The sequence below is a fragment of the Macrosteles quadrilineatus genome, unplaced genomic scaffold, assembly GCF_028750875.1.
Source record: "Macrosteles quadrilineatus isolate MER2022 unplaced genomic scaffold, UCM_ALF_1.0 Scaffold_4__1_contigs__length_99947679, whole genome shotgun sequence".
In the NCBI taxonomy this organism is placed as follows: Eukaryota; Metazoa; Arthropoda; class Insecta; order Hemiptera; family Cicadellidae; genus Macrosteles; species Macrosteles quadrilineatus.
Window position 1 is genome coordinate 30,731,471 of NW_026542597.1, and position 17,193 is coordinate 30,748,663.

Consider the following 17,193-nt stretch of genomic DNA (forward strand, 5'->3'; position numbering starts at 1 on the left):
TTGTTTCTGACATAAACTACATTGTTCAATCATGTCTGACCTTGAAGCCCTATTGCTCATTGTTCTGTGTCATATTACTTCCCTGTTCAGACAATTCTCTACTTTTTGCTTATATAGCTGTAAAGTGTAAACCCATAGACAGCGGCAAAATTTTAATTAACGCAAAAAACGGAACTATCCACCATAAAACCTTAAGGGGTAAATTTATGTTTGTGAAGGTATGAGTGCGTTGCGACACAACTATGGAGAGAACTGTGATTATGTTGCAAGCGAGGTCGGTCATTAGTGAGTGGTTTCCGGCGAGTACACAGCGCTCGGCCGAGCGTGTAACAGAAACAATGGACTCTGCTGCGGCCACGCATGCAAATGATGGCGACCTGCATTCTCTCACTGGTTCTGCTGTTTATCTGATCATAGCTGCTACAGTTTCTCCCTAATTGGAAACTCTACTAAATGGATGCTTGCTGTGATTTTCTTGCGGAAGTACTTGCGGGGCATATCTAGATTATGGTAAATTTGTTTTTATCAATAGACAATTAATGCGACTCGGCATCTTTTATGAAAAACTCTATATAAATATCTCTAATTGAAAAATCTCTTTCATGAAAATAAATAATCTCCTACACTCAAAAATTCATTAAATAAAATGACCAAAATACATCAAAGTGCTTTGACTGTTTGATTCAATTACACGTTGACAATTAGGGTTAAGTATCTATTACATCATAGCAATAGAAGGTGCGAGGCATAATTTTTTCATTGTAAAATTATTTGGCACCTTGAACTGTAATCATGACTATGAAAAATGTGAATGGACTTAGTAGCAACGCAATCTACATATTTTGAAAAAACTGCATGCTTTATCACCACAGTGTACTTTTAAACCCCAATACATATGTTTAAGCATATTCAAAAAATCTAAATCAAAACAAACAGTGAAAAAAACACAGAACCAATTAGGTTATTTTATAGGCTTATTGCAAAAAACAATTTCTTTAAAAACTTGTATATCTGGTAGTCAAAACTGCTGTCGTTAAAAGTTCATAGGCTATATTGATTAAATCTATTAATTTTACCGTAAAATTATCATGCATGTTTCAAGGTACATGCAAACATCGACATAAACATGGAGCTAAACTCAATGAATAGAAAACAATATCTGTCTACAAACACTAGTAATTTTATCAAACACTCTTAGATCTCTAATATCAGGGCTCCCATTGTTCTGTTTAAAGTTCATTGGCTTTCTTGATAAAACAGTCTCACTATTCCAGTGATAATGCACAAAATGTAGCAGATTTATTCTTTTTGAACACTGAAAAACCAATTGTTATCATAAACTTACATCTCATCAAAATCTGCCTGATTTCTTGTGTGTTCTGCTATACTTTTCCTCAACTGTTAATAATTTATATTTATTTAATATTCCGTCTCAAAGATCGTTACTTGGCTGTGTCGGTCCATTGGATATTGGATCGTTCAGCAGCATTCCCAGAGAGAAAGTCAGTGAGAAAGGCCAGATGAGTTTATAACGATCTCAGAGAAAGCGACCCCATCTCCCTCACTGTAATCTTCAGTACATTTCACCCAGATGGCCTTTCTAAGATTGTCTAATGATTATTTCTTTCCCAGAAAGAAATAATGCTCTGTATAGCTTTTTGGAAGACTTGTTGTTCAGTATTGTTTAGTTTTATTTTGAGTATATTTACAATTTTGTTGTTAGACAAACTCTGTTGGCAAATTTCTTCTTAAAGGGTTCCCTTTGTTACAGGGGTGAAGGGTTAATTCTTTGACGTATTGAAACTTGTACTGTTTCTCATATAAACAACGTTGTTACTTATAACATATTCCTTTTTAAACACTTGTTTCAGTATAAAAAATATCACTTTGTATGCCAAGATTTTAAATTATCAAAATAGAGATGGCGTTTATAAAGCAAATTTGTTGACATAAAAATTCAATGAAAGCAAATTTCAATTCAAGGGTATGCAGCTGTACATTTTGCAGTCTGGAGCTATCTGGCTGAACAAATACAAGTTAGTTTATAGGAGGAAACTGTTATCATAATGTGGAAGAAGGCATGATAATAAGCTAGACTAAAATAGAAAATCATATCATGTGTAATATGTAGACAATTTAGTGCACATAAGATGACTGAGTTTATAAAAATATTTTAATAAAAAAGGTGGGTGAATAGAAATTATTCATCATTGATGGTGTTTTGTCGACTAATGTAATTTTATTATTTTTGAATTCACTTTAAACCTGTTTTTAATAGATATATTAATATTCTTTTAATTTAAAATATTGCTTTTCCCATGTTATTTTTACCAAAGAGTTATATAACGCCCAGTCATCAGCATTAGGGCAATTCAATTGAAATTAAATCGAAACAAAATCAAAACTCAGTTTGGATTTTGCAATAGGTTGAGAAAACTAGTCACATTGTTGAAAGTCATTGTCAATATTTATTGATTCCTTAACCTCTCATAATGTTATGTAGAGAGGAATAGAGAAAGTGGTCCAGCTCTGTTGTGTTCTACTTTCCTCTTGAATCTTCAAACTCTCAAGTCCTGTGAGCGTTGGCACCGTAAACAGCTCTACAGTACTTCAATGTGTCAGTCATATAACCTGCTTAAACAGTTGCTAGAGACGTACTCAGCTACTGGTCTCATTCTCGTTTTTGGATCCCCTGTACTTGTTACAAATAATTTTATGTAATTTTCCTTCTTAATTATACTCAAAAGAGAACAAGTGTATTAGGTTTAAAACTGATTTAAAATTTACATTGCATACATTTTTGTTATTCTCAAAATAAAAAATTAAGCCATGCATAAAAAAAATGCTAAACGTTCAAGATAACAAAATAACAGACTAAATTTGCTCAGTTTAACTACAATGAAGTCATATATGATATGTCAATATTTTGGTAATCTATCATTATTATGACACCCAAGCAAATTGTCCATAGGGAGAAATTGACTGAATAACTAAGGTCTAAATGTCGAGGATAAGTTCTCATTTAGTATGATTTAGTTATAAGTCATAAATTCACATTTCCCATGAAGATGCACAGGTAAAGCTACTTGCACAGAGAAACAATCTATCTACATTTACAATCTTCTGTGCTACTAGTATATTTTACAAGTACGTAAGAATCAGTTAGGTATTTTATAGTGTTGAGATATTCTCCTTTCTCTCCACAAGATTGGTGAAGGGCAAGTCTTGTAGGCCGGGCTGTGTAAGTGGGTCGGGTGTAAAGGTCAACGGGAGGCGGGTCGCTGGAGATGTGAACCAAGTGGGTCACTTCTCCCCACCACCTTCTGACCCGGTACTGGTCCCACACTGCTCTGGGTCATGCCTCGGGTAACACAGCTGAGCTTTCACCCGCTTTTTATCCGGTCTATTATAATTTAGTGTGTATTTTTGTGGCACGTGTGATAGTTGTGAGATTCGTCAGGTTGGCAATGGTGAGTCATTGTTTGTTTTGATGATGAGGCTGGACTTAAGGTTGGCAGGAAAGTGGTTGTAAAGGTTTTCTTTGTATGAATCACTCTTGCAAATTTCTTTTGAATTTTGAAAGTTTATTTTACAAATTTTGATTGATTTTGTAATATTGAGGTTAATGACACTGACTGTAAACTTAGAATTGTTTTTACTTCATATTGGAAAGAAAACCAAATATTAATATTTGTCAATACATCTTTATTATTATTTTTAATGGGGGTTTCCACTTTATTTTGTTAATTCATAGTTAAATGTTGTAATAACATTAACAATGGAGTTCCATAGTTGAATATCATTGATTGTTTTTGTTACAGTGGAACAGCACTATACTGGCAACAAGTCACGCAATGCCATCGTCCGTGAAGACTTCCCTCGAGCCAAGGTGGAGCAGCAAAGAGAGGAAGAAGAAGCACTGGCCAAGTACCAACAGATGATCATGGAACAGTAAGTGTAGATGTGTTGTTCCGTCCAGAAAATCATAAAATTTGCTCACGTTTGTTGCATTAGGGAATTTCTTAAGAAACATTGATTTTAAATGCTAATTTTCCCCCCTCCCCCCCCCCAAAAAAAAACTCAAAATAATGGTTAAATCAAATTGTTAAAGCAGCTCAAACAATTTTATTTGATTATTTTAGTTTGTTATAGAACTTTTAACCTCGAACAAAATAGCACAACTCCAAAAGATGTATTTTACAGTTCAAAAGTTATTAGCATTGTTGTGATTTTTCTTCATAAAAACATACTGAAAACAGTCTTACCTAACTCATTATTGTTTTTCCTTTGTAAAGTAGTTGGATGATCAATTTTAATGTCAGACTAGTGGATAAAAGTGTGTCAGTTTGTTGTTACCGTTTGTTTTTTATTGTTTTGAGCTTGTTAACATACAGTCCCGAGTATGTTCCTTCTAGTCTCATTATGTTTAATAAGTGTAGTTCACACATAGATATAAAGTTCACAAACAAAGATTAATATTTTTAAATTCAAGTTACTATCTCAGGTCACGTCTTTCCTCAAATCAAACTTGTTTGTTCTTATATGTCTTCTTTTTGCTGGTGATATTTCTTTGAATTGAAGACGATCCAAGTAGTCAAGTGTTTGTATGTGGGTTGTGTTGCCAGAGAGGAGCGAGATTCAATGGTTGCCAGACAGCTGGCGCAGAAGATAGAACAAGAGGAGGAGGAGCGTCGGCGCAGAACTGAGTTGTACGACAAGCATGTCGCCAGGAAAATACAGGTACTAAGATGTGAAGGTGTCTATTACACATCTGCTGTGTTGTTACATTCTTTGTCCTGTTGTCTGATGCAATCAGTGCCTTTTGTTAGGGCTTTGCATTTTCAGGGTTTAGTACTTTTTGTGGTTGGTGTTTAGTAAGAGAATTAATCTCTTCACACAAGATTCTGTGCCAATGTATTTGTATCATCAAAACTAGTTGGGAGTAAAGATTCAAAAGTGCTGTTAATAAAAGATTTGCGATGCAAAGCAATTATTGTATCCATCTCATTTAAACAAATAAATGTAATGTAAATTATAATCACTATGCTGTTTAATGAAACTAATAACTGTCCAACTGTGTTGCAAGCCTGCAGAAGAACATCTTATGGAAGGAAATATGGAAGTATAACCATAAATTAGTCATTGAATTAAATTACTTCATTGTAATAAACCATGAATACCCATCAATTTAGCATTTTAAACCAATTTGTTTTTCAAAATGTTAATTATGGTTTGAAGAATAAAGAGGATAGCAGCCTAGCTTACCTTAAAGAAGTACAGGTAGGCCATAGCATATATAGAAGACAAACAATTTTTCGTCCCCTTTTGTTGAGTTTACAAGTTAACTCTTTTGCTTTCTCTACACCGGAATATTGTGTGTTCTGTGTGTCCTATGTATGTTTTATGGCCTACCTGTACTCCTTTAAGGTAAGCTAGCTGATATCCTCTTTAATCTACAATTCAAAATCCTGGCCTAGAACTTTGAACTAAACTATTGTAGTGTAAAGTCAATCGTAGTACTAAAAGAAAAACATTAATGAAAATTTGCTTGTTAGCTTTCTCTTGTACTGTTAGCACTCTGTTTAGTATTCAAACTAATAACTTTAATAATTAATGTAGTCTGAGGGTTTGATTTGATGTTTTTATGTGTGTGACAGGAAAGAGAGCTAAGGAAGCAGAGCCCTGTGCCTGTTGGTGATGTCAACAGTGTAGGATTGCCTGATGTCTCTGATATATCAGTTCACAAACAGTTCAGGTAGGTTCACTCTTACACTCGTTAATTATTGTAGAAGTTGTTGGTCAGTTTCTCTAATAGGAAGAACTCCGTAACTTCTCTGAAAAATTAAAGACTGTGTCAATAATTTTTTTCTTATTTTTCAATCATAATTTTTTTTTATGTGTGATTTGGCACATTGAGCTGCTGACAGTTGTGTTTGTGTGCAGACACCTGAGTGTGAGAGAGAGAGAAGATTGGCCACCCCCTCCCCCACCTCCCCACCACCTGGATGAGGGCGAGGTTGATGAGGAAGACGAAGAGCGACAGAGGAGAATACAAGAGCTGCAGGATGAGGTACGGTTTACTTATTCAAATTTTAGAAATACAAGTTCTGAGGTTTTGCAACCCATATGAAAACTGTTAGTGTATATTAATGCTACAGTAGGACCATTAATGTAACCATAAACATTTTTATAGTGAAGTTGAAATCACATTTATTTTGCTCATATGTTTAAAAAAAATAATAGTTTACAAATTGTTTTCCTCTAGTTTGGCTTGGTTAAAAAGTTGTTGTTTTTGACAGAAATCGGTAACATCAACCATTACACACTGTCCGTGGCTTGCAATGTACTCACAATGTACAGTAGTCTTGCTAATCCGCCTTCCTGGATAATATCAGGGTGTCTATCTGATTTCTCGACTCTTTCCTGACTTTTCATTACCATTTTTTTTTTTTATCCTGACCAAAAACTCGGTCCATTCTCCATGTACATTTTATATACTTCTTGGAAGGATGTGTATATACTTTGTCTTATTGTTAAGGTGCCATCATCAAAATGTCTCAAAGTTATGGTACTATTGTCAACTTATCTCGCGGTCCCGGCACCATCTTGATCATCTCCCGCGATCATAACACAATCGTCAACTCATCCCACGGTCACCGTGCCAGCACGGACGTTGTTTTAATCATTTTCAGTGTTATCCCACCTTTTTGCTTAACCCACCTTGCCGCGGCCGGTTTAGGTTGTATAATTGAGACTACTGTAATTTTCATTTTGAAATGGGCTACAACTTTTCCTTTTTAGTGATTTTCCCATATAGGGAATAAGCTATTACCGTAGTACTCATGGTAAAACGTGGACACGGGACTGATTTACTTTTGTTTTGAGGTCCCCTAGAGGTACAGTAAACCATCCGTCAAATTCATATATGTATGTTTGTGTTCGTTAGTACGATAACTCGAGCAAAAATGATCCAATTTTGATAAAATTTTGTATAAACATGTAATCCTACATTTATTCGAACGAGTTTGCGAATCAGCATGATAAAAAATTTGCTTAGTCTATAGGTTTGCTGTGGCGAGGGTATTATATCCATACAGGTAAAGGCAGAGTTTAGGCCTAATAGGAAAAAAGGATCAAAAAGGCACATTAAGGCCAATATTAATCAATTAGGTTTTAATTTGTATTTTTTGGCTATTTTAGTGTCTCAGTTGTTTAGTTTAGTTAGTCTAAGAGTTTGCCAGAAAGAATGCTTTTTAGACTATCGCTGCTCACATAGACATTTATGACCTTAGGGTATGGATTGCGTCCTTATTGATCTGTTGTTATGAATAACATTTTATCAACATGAAAACATCACTAAATGTTAATTGTTTAGTAAGATTTTGTGTAATTTTTAGCTTAAGTTAACTATTGTAGAATTAGAGTAAGCTTCAGACACAAGTGATTGTCTGGGCTGTGTGACTGGCGAGTGAACTCTAGTGCACGTGTCTTTTATCGTGACTAGAGTTACACTCGTCAATTGCGCAGTCCTCAGCGACAATCATCAACAACAACATTCATCGTCACCACTAACAAAAAAAAAAAAAAAACAGCGGCGGCCCGGCGGAACATCAGTGGTCTACGTAGTGGCACTTCGCAAAAGGAACATGACATGGAAGAGAATAGTGTGGTTCTATAAATCTGCTGTGGAGTTACACATCCATCACTAATTTTAGGAACAAAACTTAAATTGAGGTTTAGTTTGATAACATTCTTTTCTTTTAATCAGGCAAGGGGTTTAAATCTCCTAGATGTATTAATGTGTAGGTCTATGTAATTTAAATATTAGTGTAATTTAAATTAAATGTATATCCGCTTACTTAAGAGTGCAATCAATTTGAAAACACTTTTATGTTTGAGGTCCAATAGATCCAAAATATAACAGTCTATCTTTGTGTAGCAATAAAATATTTTTAACAGCATATTATTTGCCTCTCCTGAATCATAAAAATAAACTTGACCGTAACTGCTCGATCGTTGAATACATAAGCACTAATTCCTTCTTTTATGTTTGGTCTAATATTGCCACTAAATCTTTAAACAGCAAATGAGTTTTTGAAATTTCTTATTTTTGACTTGAAATGTTGTGTTGGGGAATTCAGTCAAAAAACTTTGTATAAGTTTGTCCGAGGAACTGGCAACATAACCTAGAACCTGTTTTCAATATTTCTTTTTGAACTAGAGACATTTTCTGCTCTTCAAACAAAACTCATTTTAACTTGGTCTCAACCTACTGAATATTACAAACATAAATATTTACTCCCAAAAAGCTAATGAGTTTCTTGTTATAAACAGCTGTTTTTCTTGTTTTAAAATTTGTTCTGTGTATTTCTTGTGGAAAGTACTTACCCTTGTAGCACTCTACATCCAGGAAGTTGTGTTATTTGCAGTAAGAAATAACTTTACAAGGCGTGGCGAAATGTACCAACACAACCTGAGAAACACCATGCAGTACAACCTTCCACAACATCGCACAGCACAGTTTGAAAAGAAACCTTCATACGCAGGAATGAAAATCTACAACAGGCTACCACCAGATCTAAGAAGCAAGACAGAAGATGGCCTCAAACCAGCTTTGCATCAATGGCTCATTAATCAAACTTTTTGCTCTTTAAAAGAATACTACCAACAGATCTTTGACTAAACAACACCTCAACCACATATTTAGAAAAAATTGTAAATTGACGTTAGTACTATTCTTAATGAATGTGTAAATAATGATTAACTGTCTATTGTCTATGGGGAAAACGACCTTTGAGAGGGTCTCACACCCTTAAGCGTAGGAATTTTTAAATTCTGAAACCTTATTGCAAAACAACATATTGAGACGAACCTTAAATGTTGAAATTGGTCCACAAATAATGGAGGAGTTGTGTTTACAAAAAACGCCTTCACGTATTATATATATAGATAGATACGTAGGCCTAAATATTTCATTTTGATACCAGTCAAGTCACTTGTTTTTGGACATGATGGCCTTTTCCTTTTTCAATTATTATTTTGATATGTAAATACTAACAAGTACAAAAAGGTCAAACGTTTAAATGGTTATTGTATGTGTCTGTCACTGTCAATTCTACAACTCATTTTTGTCATGTAGTTGTATGTTATAGAACTCCTTTCCTCCTGTCTGTTTTAATTTTTTTGTTCAAGTAGATGTGTAGATTTGCTGTGTGTTTGTTTAGTAGGGTTGTGTAGTGTGTTTGTATGTTAGGAGTCTTTTGTTTAATTGTTATGCAAATGTATGTCAGTTTAAGCTATGAATGTACCAGTTCTAGTTGTACAATTAGAACAGGGAGTTGTAACTGTGTCATTCTATACGGCCATTTCAAACTGATTGAAACCTACATTCTTACTCTAAGGAACGTACGGTAAGCATTTGCAACATGCGACAGCATTATCTTGGTAGTGGTAGTATGTCACTTACCTGGCCTGTGACTTGCAGGAGTTGGCACGTCGTCTGCAGCAGGAGGAGAGGCTGGGAGGGGAAGGTCTTGATCAGCTGGACAGAGACAGACTGTTGGCTATCGAGGCTCAGGACAAGGAGTTGGCCAGACTGTTACAGGAGAGGGTCAGTATCAACTCCCAACAAAAACTTGAATAGCTAAAACATACCTCATCAGACCTAGTAACATCAAGTTAAACTTACTTCACTACTTGCCCTAAATAATTTTAACTTCAATGTCAAGGATTGTCTGAGGTGTGTGAGGTAGGGTGAGGTGGCTATTATTTGACATACAGTAGAGAGTCAAAAATTTGAACGTCAAATATCCTAAACGTCAAAAATCCGAACCGATCCTGAGAGTTTTAAAATATTGAATTAGCACAGAGACAACAGATGTTTTACAATTACGCGGGCCAAACAGTCGGCGCCTGGCAGGAAAATGAGTGAACGTGCCGAGCCAGTCTGTGTTTTGTTGGTTTCCAATTAATAAACTCTACATATTTTTTTTTTAACAAACGAATTACAGTAATGTAACAAAAATACCCAAGTACAAAAATCATTGTTTTTATTTCATTCACTGTATTTTTAATGCTGTAGGCCTAATGATGTGTCTATTAGACATTTCTAGGCTATGTTTGAAAATCCGAACAAATCGGTAATCTAAACTCCCTACAGTCCCAATTGGTTTGGATTTTTGACTCTCTGCTGTATCACACAATTCTGGGGCTATATAAAAAATTTAACCAAATACTATTTACCAGTCAATTAATTGTATTGATATTTTGTAATGATTTTTATGAATAAAGATTTTTTGGGTTAAAGGAGAAAGCTAAGGCTCGTCGAGCAAGAGAGCGAGCGAGACAGAGAGCATTGCTGAAGAAGCAACAACAGGAGTGTCAGCAACAGGAGTATCAGCAGCAAGACTGTCAGCAACAGGATTGTGCGGCATCTCCACAAGACTCAAGTCCTCGAAACCGCCACAGGTCAGTGACAGCAACAATCTCTTTGCACCCGTGTTGGCAGAGTGGCTTTTCAGTCTCTATGATAAGAAAGTCAATTTTTGTGGCTTTTGAGACTAAATAGTTTTGTTCTCTTGTTTGTTTCCATTTATTCATCCAAGAAACAAAACATTTTGTGTAATTGCCAGTCAGGCTTTTAAATACTTGGGGTGGGAACACAAGTAGTAGGCCTACCTTCAGGCTAAAAAATAACTCATTTATTACCAGCTATGAAATGGACTTACTGGGCACACTAGCTAACCTCTCTCTTGCGTTGCAGGTATCCAGACCCAGAGGCTATAGAGGTGCTGAGTCCGTGTGTGTCGCCGCTGCCTAACATTGCCATGGCCATCGACCCCACCTACTCACCTCACTCTTCGCCTTCTCACTCCCACCAGGGACAACCACAGCAGCCACAGGGTGAGTACAGTGTTTCCATATGCGGCACTTTAGTTCCAAATACAGCATTTTTAGACCATTATATATTTTTACATTAAAAAGGGGATGCGGGACTAAATGGGATGTTTGCCTCTGACGTCTGTTTTTATTTCTTAAATTTAATTTTAGAAAAAAATGAACTTAAGATTAATTTAATTACTGTAGCAAAATATAGAAATGTTTAAACAACCATTTAAACATAACATGTCAAATATAACACTCGGGATTGAACAAAAAAAATCACGTGGGATAAAACGGGATTTTCCCTACCTAGTAAGGGGGAATTTCTCTACCTAGTAAGCGGGATTGTTGTTTTGTCGTGTGGATAAACTCGGTGAGTAGTGTCTCTCAACCTACCCTCTGTCATTTGCCTGCATGTGGAATGTATCCAGGGATTTCAGCCAGTATAAGAGTGAGAGTGAACTGTAGGAATGAAATTTAGTGGCAAAGGAATTGTAGTCCGTCCCACTATCGACTGAGCCACTGACCTACTAAACCTAATTTATACCCCTATCCATCCATCCATGACATCACTTAGCTCGTTGTTGGTTTTTTTGTAACAAAGGCTTATCCTCCTCATACACCACCTGCAGTCAAAATTGATTGATAAGTGAACCACGCCACTATTCCCCACTAGTCAAGGGTATTAACATTTTCTACACTATTCTAGGGTATTAACATTTTCTACACTATTCTGTTGTAATGTTCAGAGTTTGAAGATTTGGATGAAGGTCCAGTCCCGCCTTACATGCCGATCCAGGGTCAGCGACGGACATCTTCCCTGGAGAAGAAACCGAAGAAGAAACAGGCCAAAGATGGCTGCAAGCAGCAGTGAGTCCAAGTACTTGCATTAGCCTACTTAGTTGTGACGAGTGCCTAATCAGATGGTGCTGATCTACAATCACTCTTTGTAAACTAAGAAACACCAATAGTGTCCAACATTAAATTGCATGCTAACTACTTACTACTTGTAAAAGATTTTAACGTAAAAATTTATTAGAATTGTTAAAATTGTTGTTGAGGTTTTGGAAAGCATTTACATTGTAATCTAGTCAAAATTAGTCGTCGATAGCTATATCCAAATCATATAACACTCAGTTAAACTGGTTTTCTGAGTGTACAAATTGTCTGTATTAGTGTTCTTGGTTTCTCATTGTGGTTTATGTAAATTTATTTGGTGGTTTGTTAACTAACGCACACAGTGTCTTTCGGTGTTATTTTTCTTTGTACACTTCAAAAATATTCTTTTATATGTTTTGTGGTTTTCAAAGTGCTAAATACTTGTCTTACTGGGTTAATGATTCCACATTTTAATCTGAGGGGGATTTTGTCCTCTTTTCTACTTTCTTAGTTACATTTTTTTTACACCCATGTAAAGGAAGACAATTCATTAAGGTATTGCTCACTATTGTTTATTGTTTTTTTATATATTTATACCCAAGATATTTCTGTATCTGAGCTGCAAGATTTGTGCCTAAAAAGGTTACAATTCAATTTGTTTTCATAAAATGTTATGAATCTAAGCGCATTATTCAATCTTAAAATCAATCCTCATGCATTTCCACCATAAAAAAACATGAAACTTAGAATACTATTAGAATTTATTTTCAAACCACTTTATTTTCAAATGTAACTTCAATCAAATATCTTGTTATTGATCTGTTCAAAACTTAAAAACACAGGTTAAAAACACTGACATTTTTGTGTAAACAAACTTGTATTTGTAACAAGTTTGTGTGAGACAGACTTGTAGTCGCACGTCAGTATTATAAACTATAGTACAACATGCACATGTAGTATTGTATTTTAAAATATGAGTACAACAGATAATTTGTGTACACTTCTATATATTTACAACCTTTTCATTCCAGTTAAAAGTTATTAAGAATTATGTTAACAAGCTTAATCCTTTACTTATAATTACTTAATTACATAACCGTCCAACATAAGCATTTATGACTATTGTCTTTCTCTATTGTTATTTATTATAGTGATTTTGCGACAATTTTATTCGTTTGATGGCTTTTTGTAATTACACTGCCTGAACATGCCAAGTAGTGACATATAGTTTTATATGAATATTTTGTTTTGTTGATATATTTATATTATGTACTTATATAGAAAAAGGTATATATATGTATTAAAAATATAAAACCAATATTTACCTACATTTTATTTGTGATTATTTATTTCCTTTCAACTTATTTCTTAAGACGTATTAATGCAATGAAGTGTTCTAGACTATGGCCCAAAACACAATATTATTGTGTATGGAAATAGGATTCACATCAATATCCTTTCATATGAGAAATGTTTGATCACTGTAAAACATGTTTATGCTTTACAAATAATGTTAAACTAATCTGTTTCTGTTTAGTGAATGTTCTTTGTCTTGTTCAAGGATGTAGAATAAAGTACAAAGTTTATACAAAATAAATAGTTTACTTTTTGTAGTTTACAGTGAAGTAACCAAACTAAATAATGAAAACATAATGCAACCAAAACAAATTTAACTTCACATTTGTATTTGGGTTTTTTTCTACTCCGTCTTGATTATCACGATAAACTCTCATTCTTAAACAATATGAGCATTTGGAATGCAAGGTACATATTAAATTAGTTTTAAGGTTACAGAAAACACTTCAGTACTCCGAGGCATTTTTTAGTATGTAGTATTTTCGGCGAGAGTACAGGACAATGCAGACTAGACACATGTAGACCAAGAAGCCAGTTGTCGCCCAGTCGTAGATGGCTGCTCGACTTCTTGCCTCGGCCTCTAGAGCTGCTAGGGTCAAGGAGGGGCTGAGTGAAGGCGGCTCAGTCATTGGTACACAAACACACTCGCCCTCCGTCACACAGGTCGGGGCGGAGTTGGTGGCATGACACTCGGAAGCACATCTCCCACTGGGGTAACCCATCTTGCATCTCATGGCTCTCTGTCTCCTGCCTGTGACAATTATGATGGTGAAAGTATGAGGCATGTCTCCAACAAGCATCTGACGCGATCAAACGAGCAAGTTCAAATCTGAGACCACCGCTGCTTGTGTAACGCAACCTAAATTACAAGTACCGTAAGACACTTTAACGATAAAACAAGCTCATGTGTTGATATCCCTATTTTTTACTTCATTGTCAATCAGTATAGTTGCATTTTTGCATAGTTATCTATGTGTTTGAGTGTTATTGGGAATTTATTGTGGATAAGACAAAGGGGGTTTTAACAAGCTCACTCAAAATAGAGTAGGCCTATGTATTGTACATCAAAAGTAAATCATTGGTTTTATACCGAGATAGGTTTGAAATTAAGTTTCCATGTGTGATTCCATTACTGTACCTAAAATTCAACTATTCGTAGATTTGTCATAGATTTAAAGAAATTTGATCCGTAGCAAACCAACAAATCGAAGACCTACAATACAAAACTCTGATAGAACTTAAGAAAATTCCACGTTGAACCTTATTTACAAATAAGTCCATCGCCAGTTGACGACCAAAGGGGATTTAAGTGTTTAGACATAGAAAATGTGTTGGGGTGAAAAGAATTTGGACGTGGTCTGAAACATAGTTAAGGCCAGCTATGATCGTTCATCAGTCTCGTTATGTAGTGACCAAAGTAGATGTGGAATATTTCATTTGGATCGCAGCAAGACTGATGGGGAAGGTTTCTAAGACTATAACAGACTAAGGGTAATACTCTTAAATAAGCCGATCATCAAACAAGGTTTCCCAAACTGAATTCAATCTCTCGAACTGATGAACACCCCCTGTCTGCCTCATTGTGCAAATGTGAACTCCCTAAGCCACTTATGAACATTTTCTAGTTCTTAACACTTTTCTGAATATACATCTGTTTACTAGCGTTGAATTTCATTTCAATATGGGTTGACCCCAAACCTAATGTAAAAGGATCTGGTTCATATTTGGCAGAAGTGTTGATTTTTCCTCACATGGTTTTGTCTACTGTGACAAAACAAATAAAAGCGTTGCTAGAATAGATCTGGATGATGTGAAGAACACAAATTTGTTCTGTGATTTGATCCAGCTCAATTTAATTACCTGGGACAGGAGCTTTATTTATATAATCCTCAATTTACAGAGAGCCCTTGTACAGTAAAATTTAAAATATTTAACATTAATTAATTGTTGTTTACACTTAACAACAATGAATAACTAATTAAGCCCAACTTATGTTGAATAGTGAGTGAGCCATGAGATGATGATGAATAACAATACAAAATAATTGTACAAAATGATTTCATGAGGTTGATTTTATGTCACACCAACCTCCTCAGTCCAGCAATTTTTTGGTTTTTGCTACTTGATCATTGTAAAGCTAAATAAATTTTAACCTTTTTTAATCTTATCTTACTAATATTATAAATGTGAAAGTTTTTGTATTTGTTTGTTTGAAGTTCAATCACACATAAACTACTGGACAGATTGGGATCATTATAGCTCACTAGCTCACATTCCCGTCTTATCTTAAAAATCCTTTCGGGCTCCGCCCCAGTGTCTCTGTGGTTCCCCATGTTAACCTTACGAGTATTCATATTTAAAGGGAATAAAATAATTTAGTCAGCTGTTTCAACTTAAAAAGTTGGTTCTATGGAATGCAAAAGCATTAAAAAGTTATAAGATTTACCAATAGGGTGCAGCACTAATACTTTTTTTTGCATTTATGGAAACAGCTAATTTGAACTAGGCAACAACAAAGAACTATGATACCCCCGCCGCAGCAAACCTGCAGACTAAGCGAATTTCCATTTGACTGATTGGGTTTACACTGAAATGTCTACTTTAAAATATACTTAACATTTATTCTTGATTAAAATAGAATTAGTTTAACTAGTACTTAGGTTTGCTGCATCAGGGAGGGTAAAACTGTTTTTTTTTTGTAAAATGTGAATAGTTAGTAAGAAAAACATTTTCCAAATTTGATCAAAATATGTTCACAAACAAGCAAACTACAACAGTTTACTTATTCTCCATAAGAATAACATGGGAATTTTAAATTTACAATTTTTTGGAATTTTCTCCGTAACCATTAGGCGCATAATAACGCTTCAATATACTAAATTATTTGTTTTTTTAAGCTCTACAAAACGGTTTGGAAAGAAATTGCTAAATTTTATGTTTTTTGGGTCAAAAATGGGAAAAACCTATTTTTACCCCATAAAACCCCCCGTAAACCCCCGTTCCCATGGTCCGATCATGCTGGATCGCGAACTCGTTCGAATAAACGTACGTTTACACATTTGTACCAAATTTCATCAAAATCGGATCATTTTTGCTCAAGTTATCGTGCTGACGGACACATATATATATATATATATATAAATATATATATATATATATAAATATATATATATATATTGTAAGAAAGGGGATTAACCCCGTACCCACGGTGCTCATCTATGCAGACACTCTGTTCACATTACACTTAGTCGACCAGTTGGTGTGAACAGAGTTGAACAGTAGCATGAGCATCGATTTACAAATTCCTTTCCCAGCTGATGTGAGCTAGGCGATGACCGGTAGGGCTGACTTCCAAGAAACACCGTTAACCTATTAGCCACACACCCTATCGGTAATCAGCCAATGAGAAGGGCTAATGATGAAGATGGAGGGGTCAAGACTCTTGGAGCTGGAGGATCTGAAGGAAAACATCGAGGAGATCACCACGGGCCACCGGAGAAAGAAGATCGGGAGTTTGGGAGTGCGTGTATCGGTGTGTGTGCTTCTGGGACAATAGACAGTATGTAGAAAGAATAAAATATCTAACTAAAACTTTGTCAAACATAAAAGTCATATAATTTGTCAGTAACTAATTCTTTTATATTTTCAATTGATTTTCTTTTCTTGTAAATTTAACGTTGTAAATTTATTTATCTTATTATTGTTGATTTTTGCCTTTTCTAAGTTTTCTTTTGCTGTTGTAACACTTAGTTACTTTAGTTGTTTTTTCTAAATTTAAATTCTTGTTCATTACACGTTGAGTAACACCCTTAAGCAGTCTTATGTCTCATTAACCTAACACCTCTTCACTAAGCTAAGCGAGTGTAACATTTAGGAAACCTAAATCTTAAAGTGAGGCATGGGACTCGCATGGTGGAGGCAGCCGCACGGCGAAGGCTGTCTTTGCATTTTAACTAAACAGTAACGATCCTACATTTATTTTAATAAATTATCTTGAAACAAATTATATGACTTGTGAATTATTTTAGTTTATTTATAGTCAAATATAGTCACTTAAGTTAATATCAGACTCACGTA

At 35.0% G+C, this 17,193-nt stretch overlaps 1 protein-coding gene across 1 annotated transcript in view; it reads left to right on the top strand.

Moving 5' to 3' along the window:
- Nucleotides 1–13,090, top strand: part of LOC128992488 (coiled-coil domain-containing protein 50) — a 33,640-nt gene extending 20,550 nt beyond the window's left edge. Inside the window, exons 3-10 of the mRNA XM_054416079.1 lie at nucleotides 3,822–3,951; nucleotides 4,626–4,740; nucleotides 5,658–5,755; nucleotides 5,944–6,070; nucleotides 9,485–9,610; nucleotides 10,307–10,467; nucleotides 10,763–10,902; nucleotides 11,631–13,090. Of these exons, the coding sequence (XP_054272054.1) occupies nucleotides 3,822–3,951; nucleotides 4,626–4,740; nucleotides 5,658–5,755; nucleotides 5,944–6,070; nucleotides 9,485–9,610; nucleotides 10,307–10,467; nucleotides 10,763–10,902; nucleotides 11,631–11,755 (1,022 nt within the window). The 3' untranslated portion in view covers nucleotides 11,756–13,090. The remainder of the gene's footprint in view (nucleotides 1–3,821; nucleotides 3,952–4,625; nucleotides 4,741–5,657; nucleotides 5,756–5,943; nucleotides 6,071–9,484; nucleotides 9,611–10,306; nucleotides 10,468–10,762; nucleotides 10,903–11,630) is intronic.
- The last annotated feature ends 4,103 nt before the right edge of the window (nucleotides 13,091–17,193 follow it).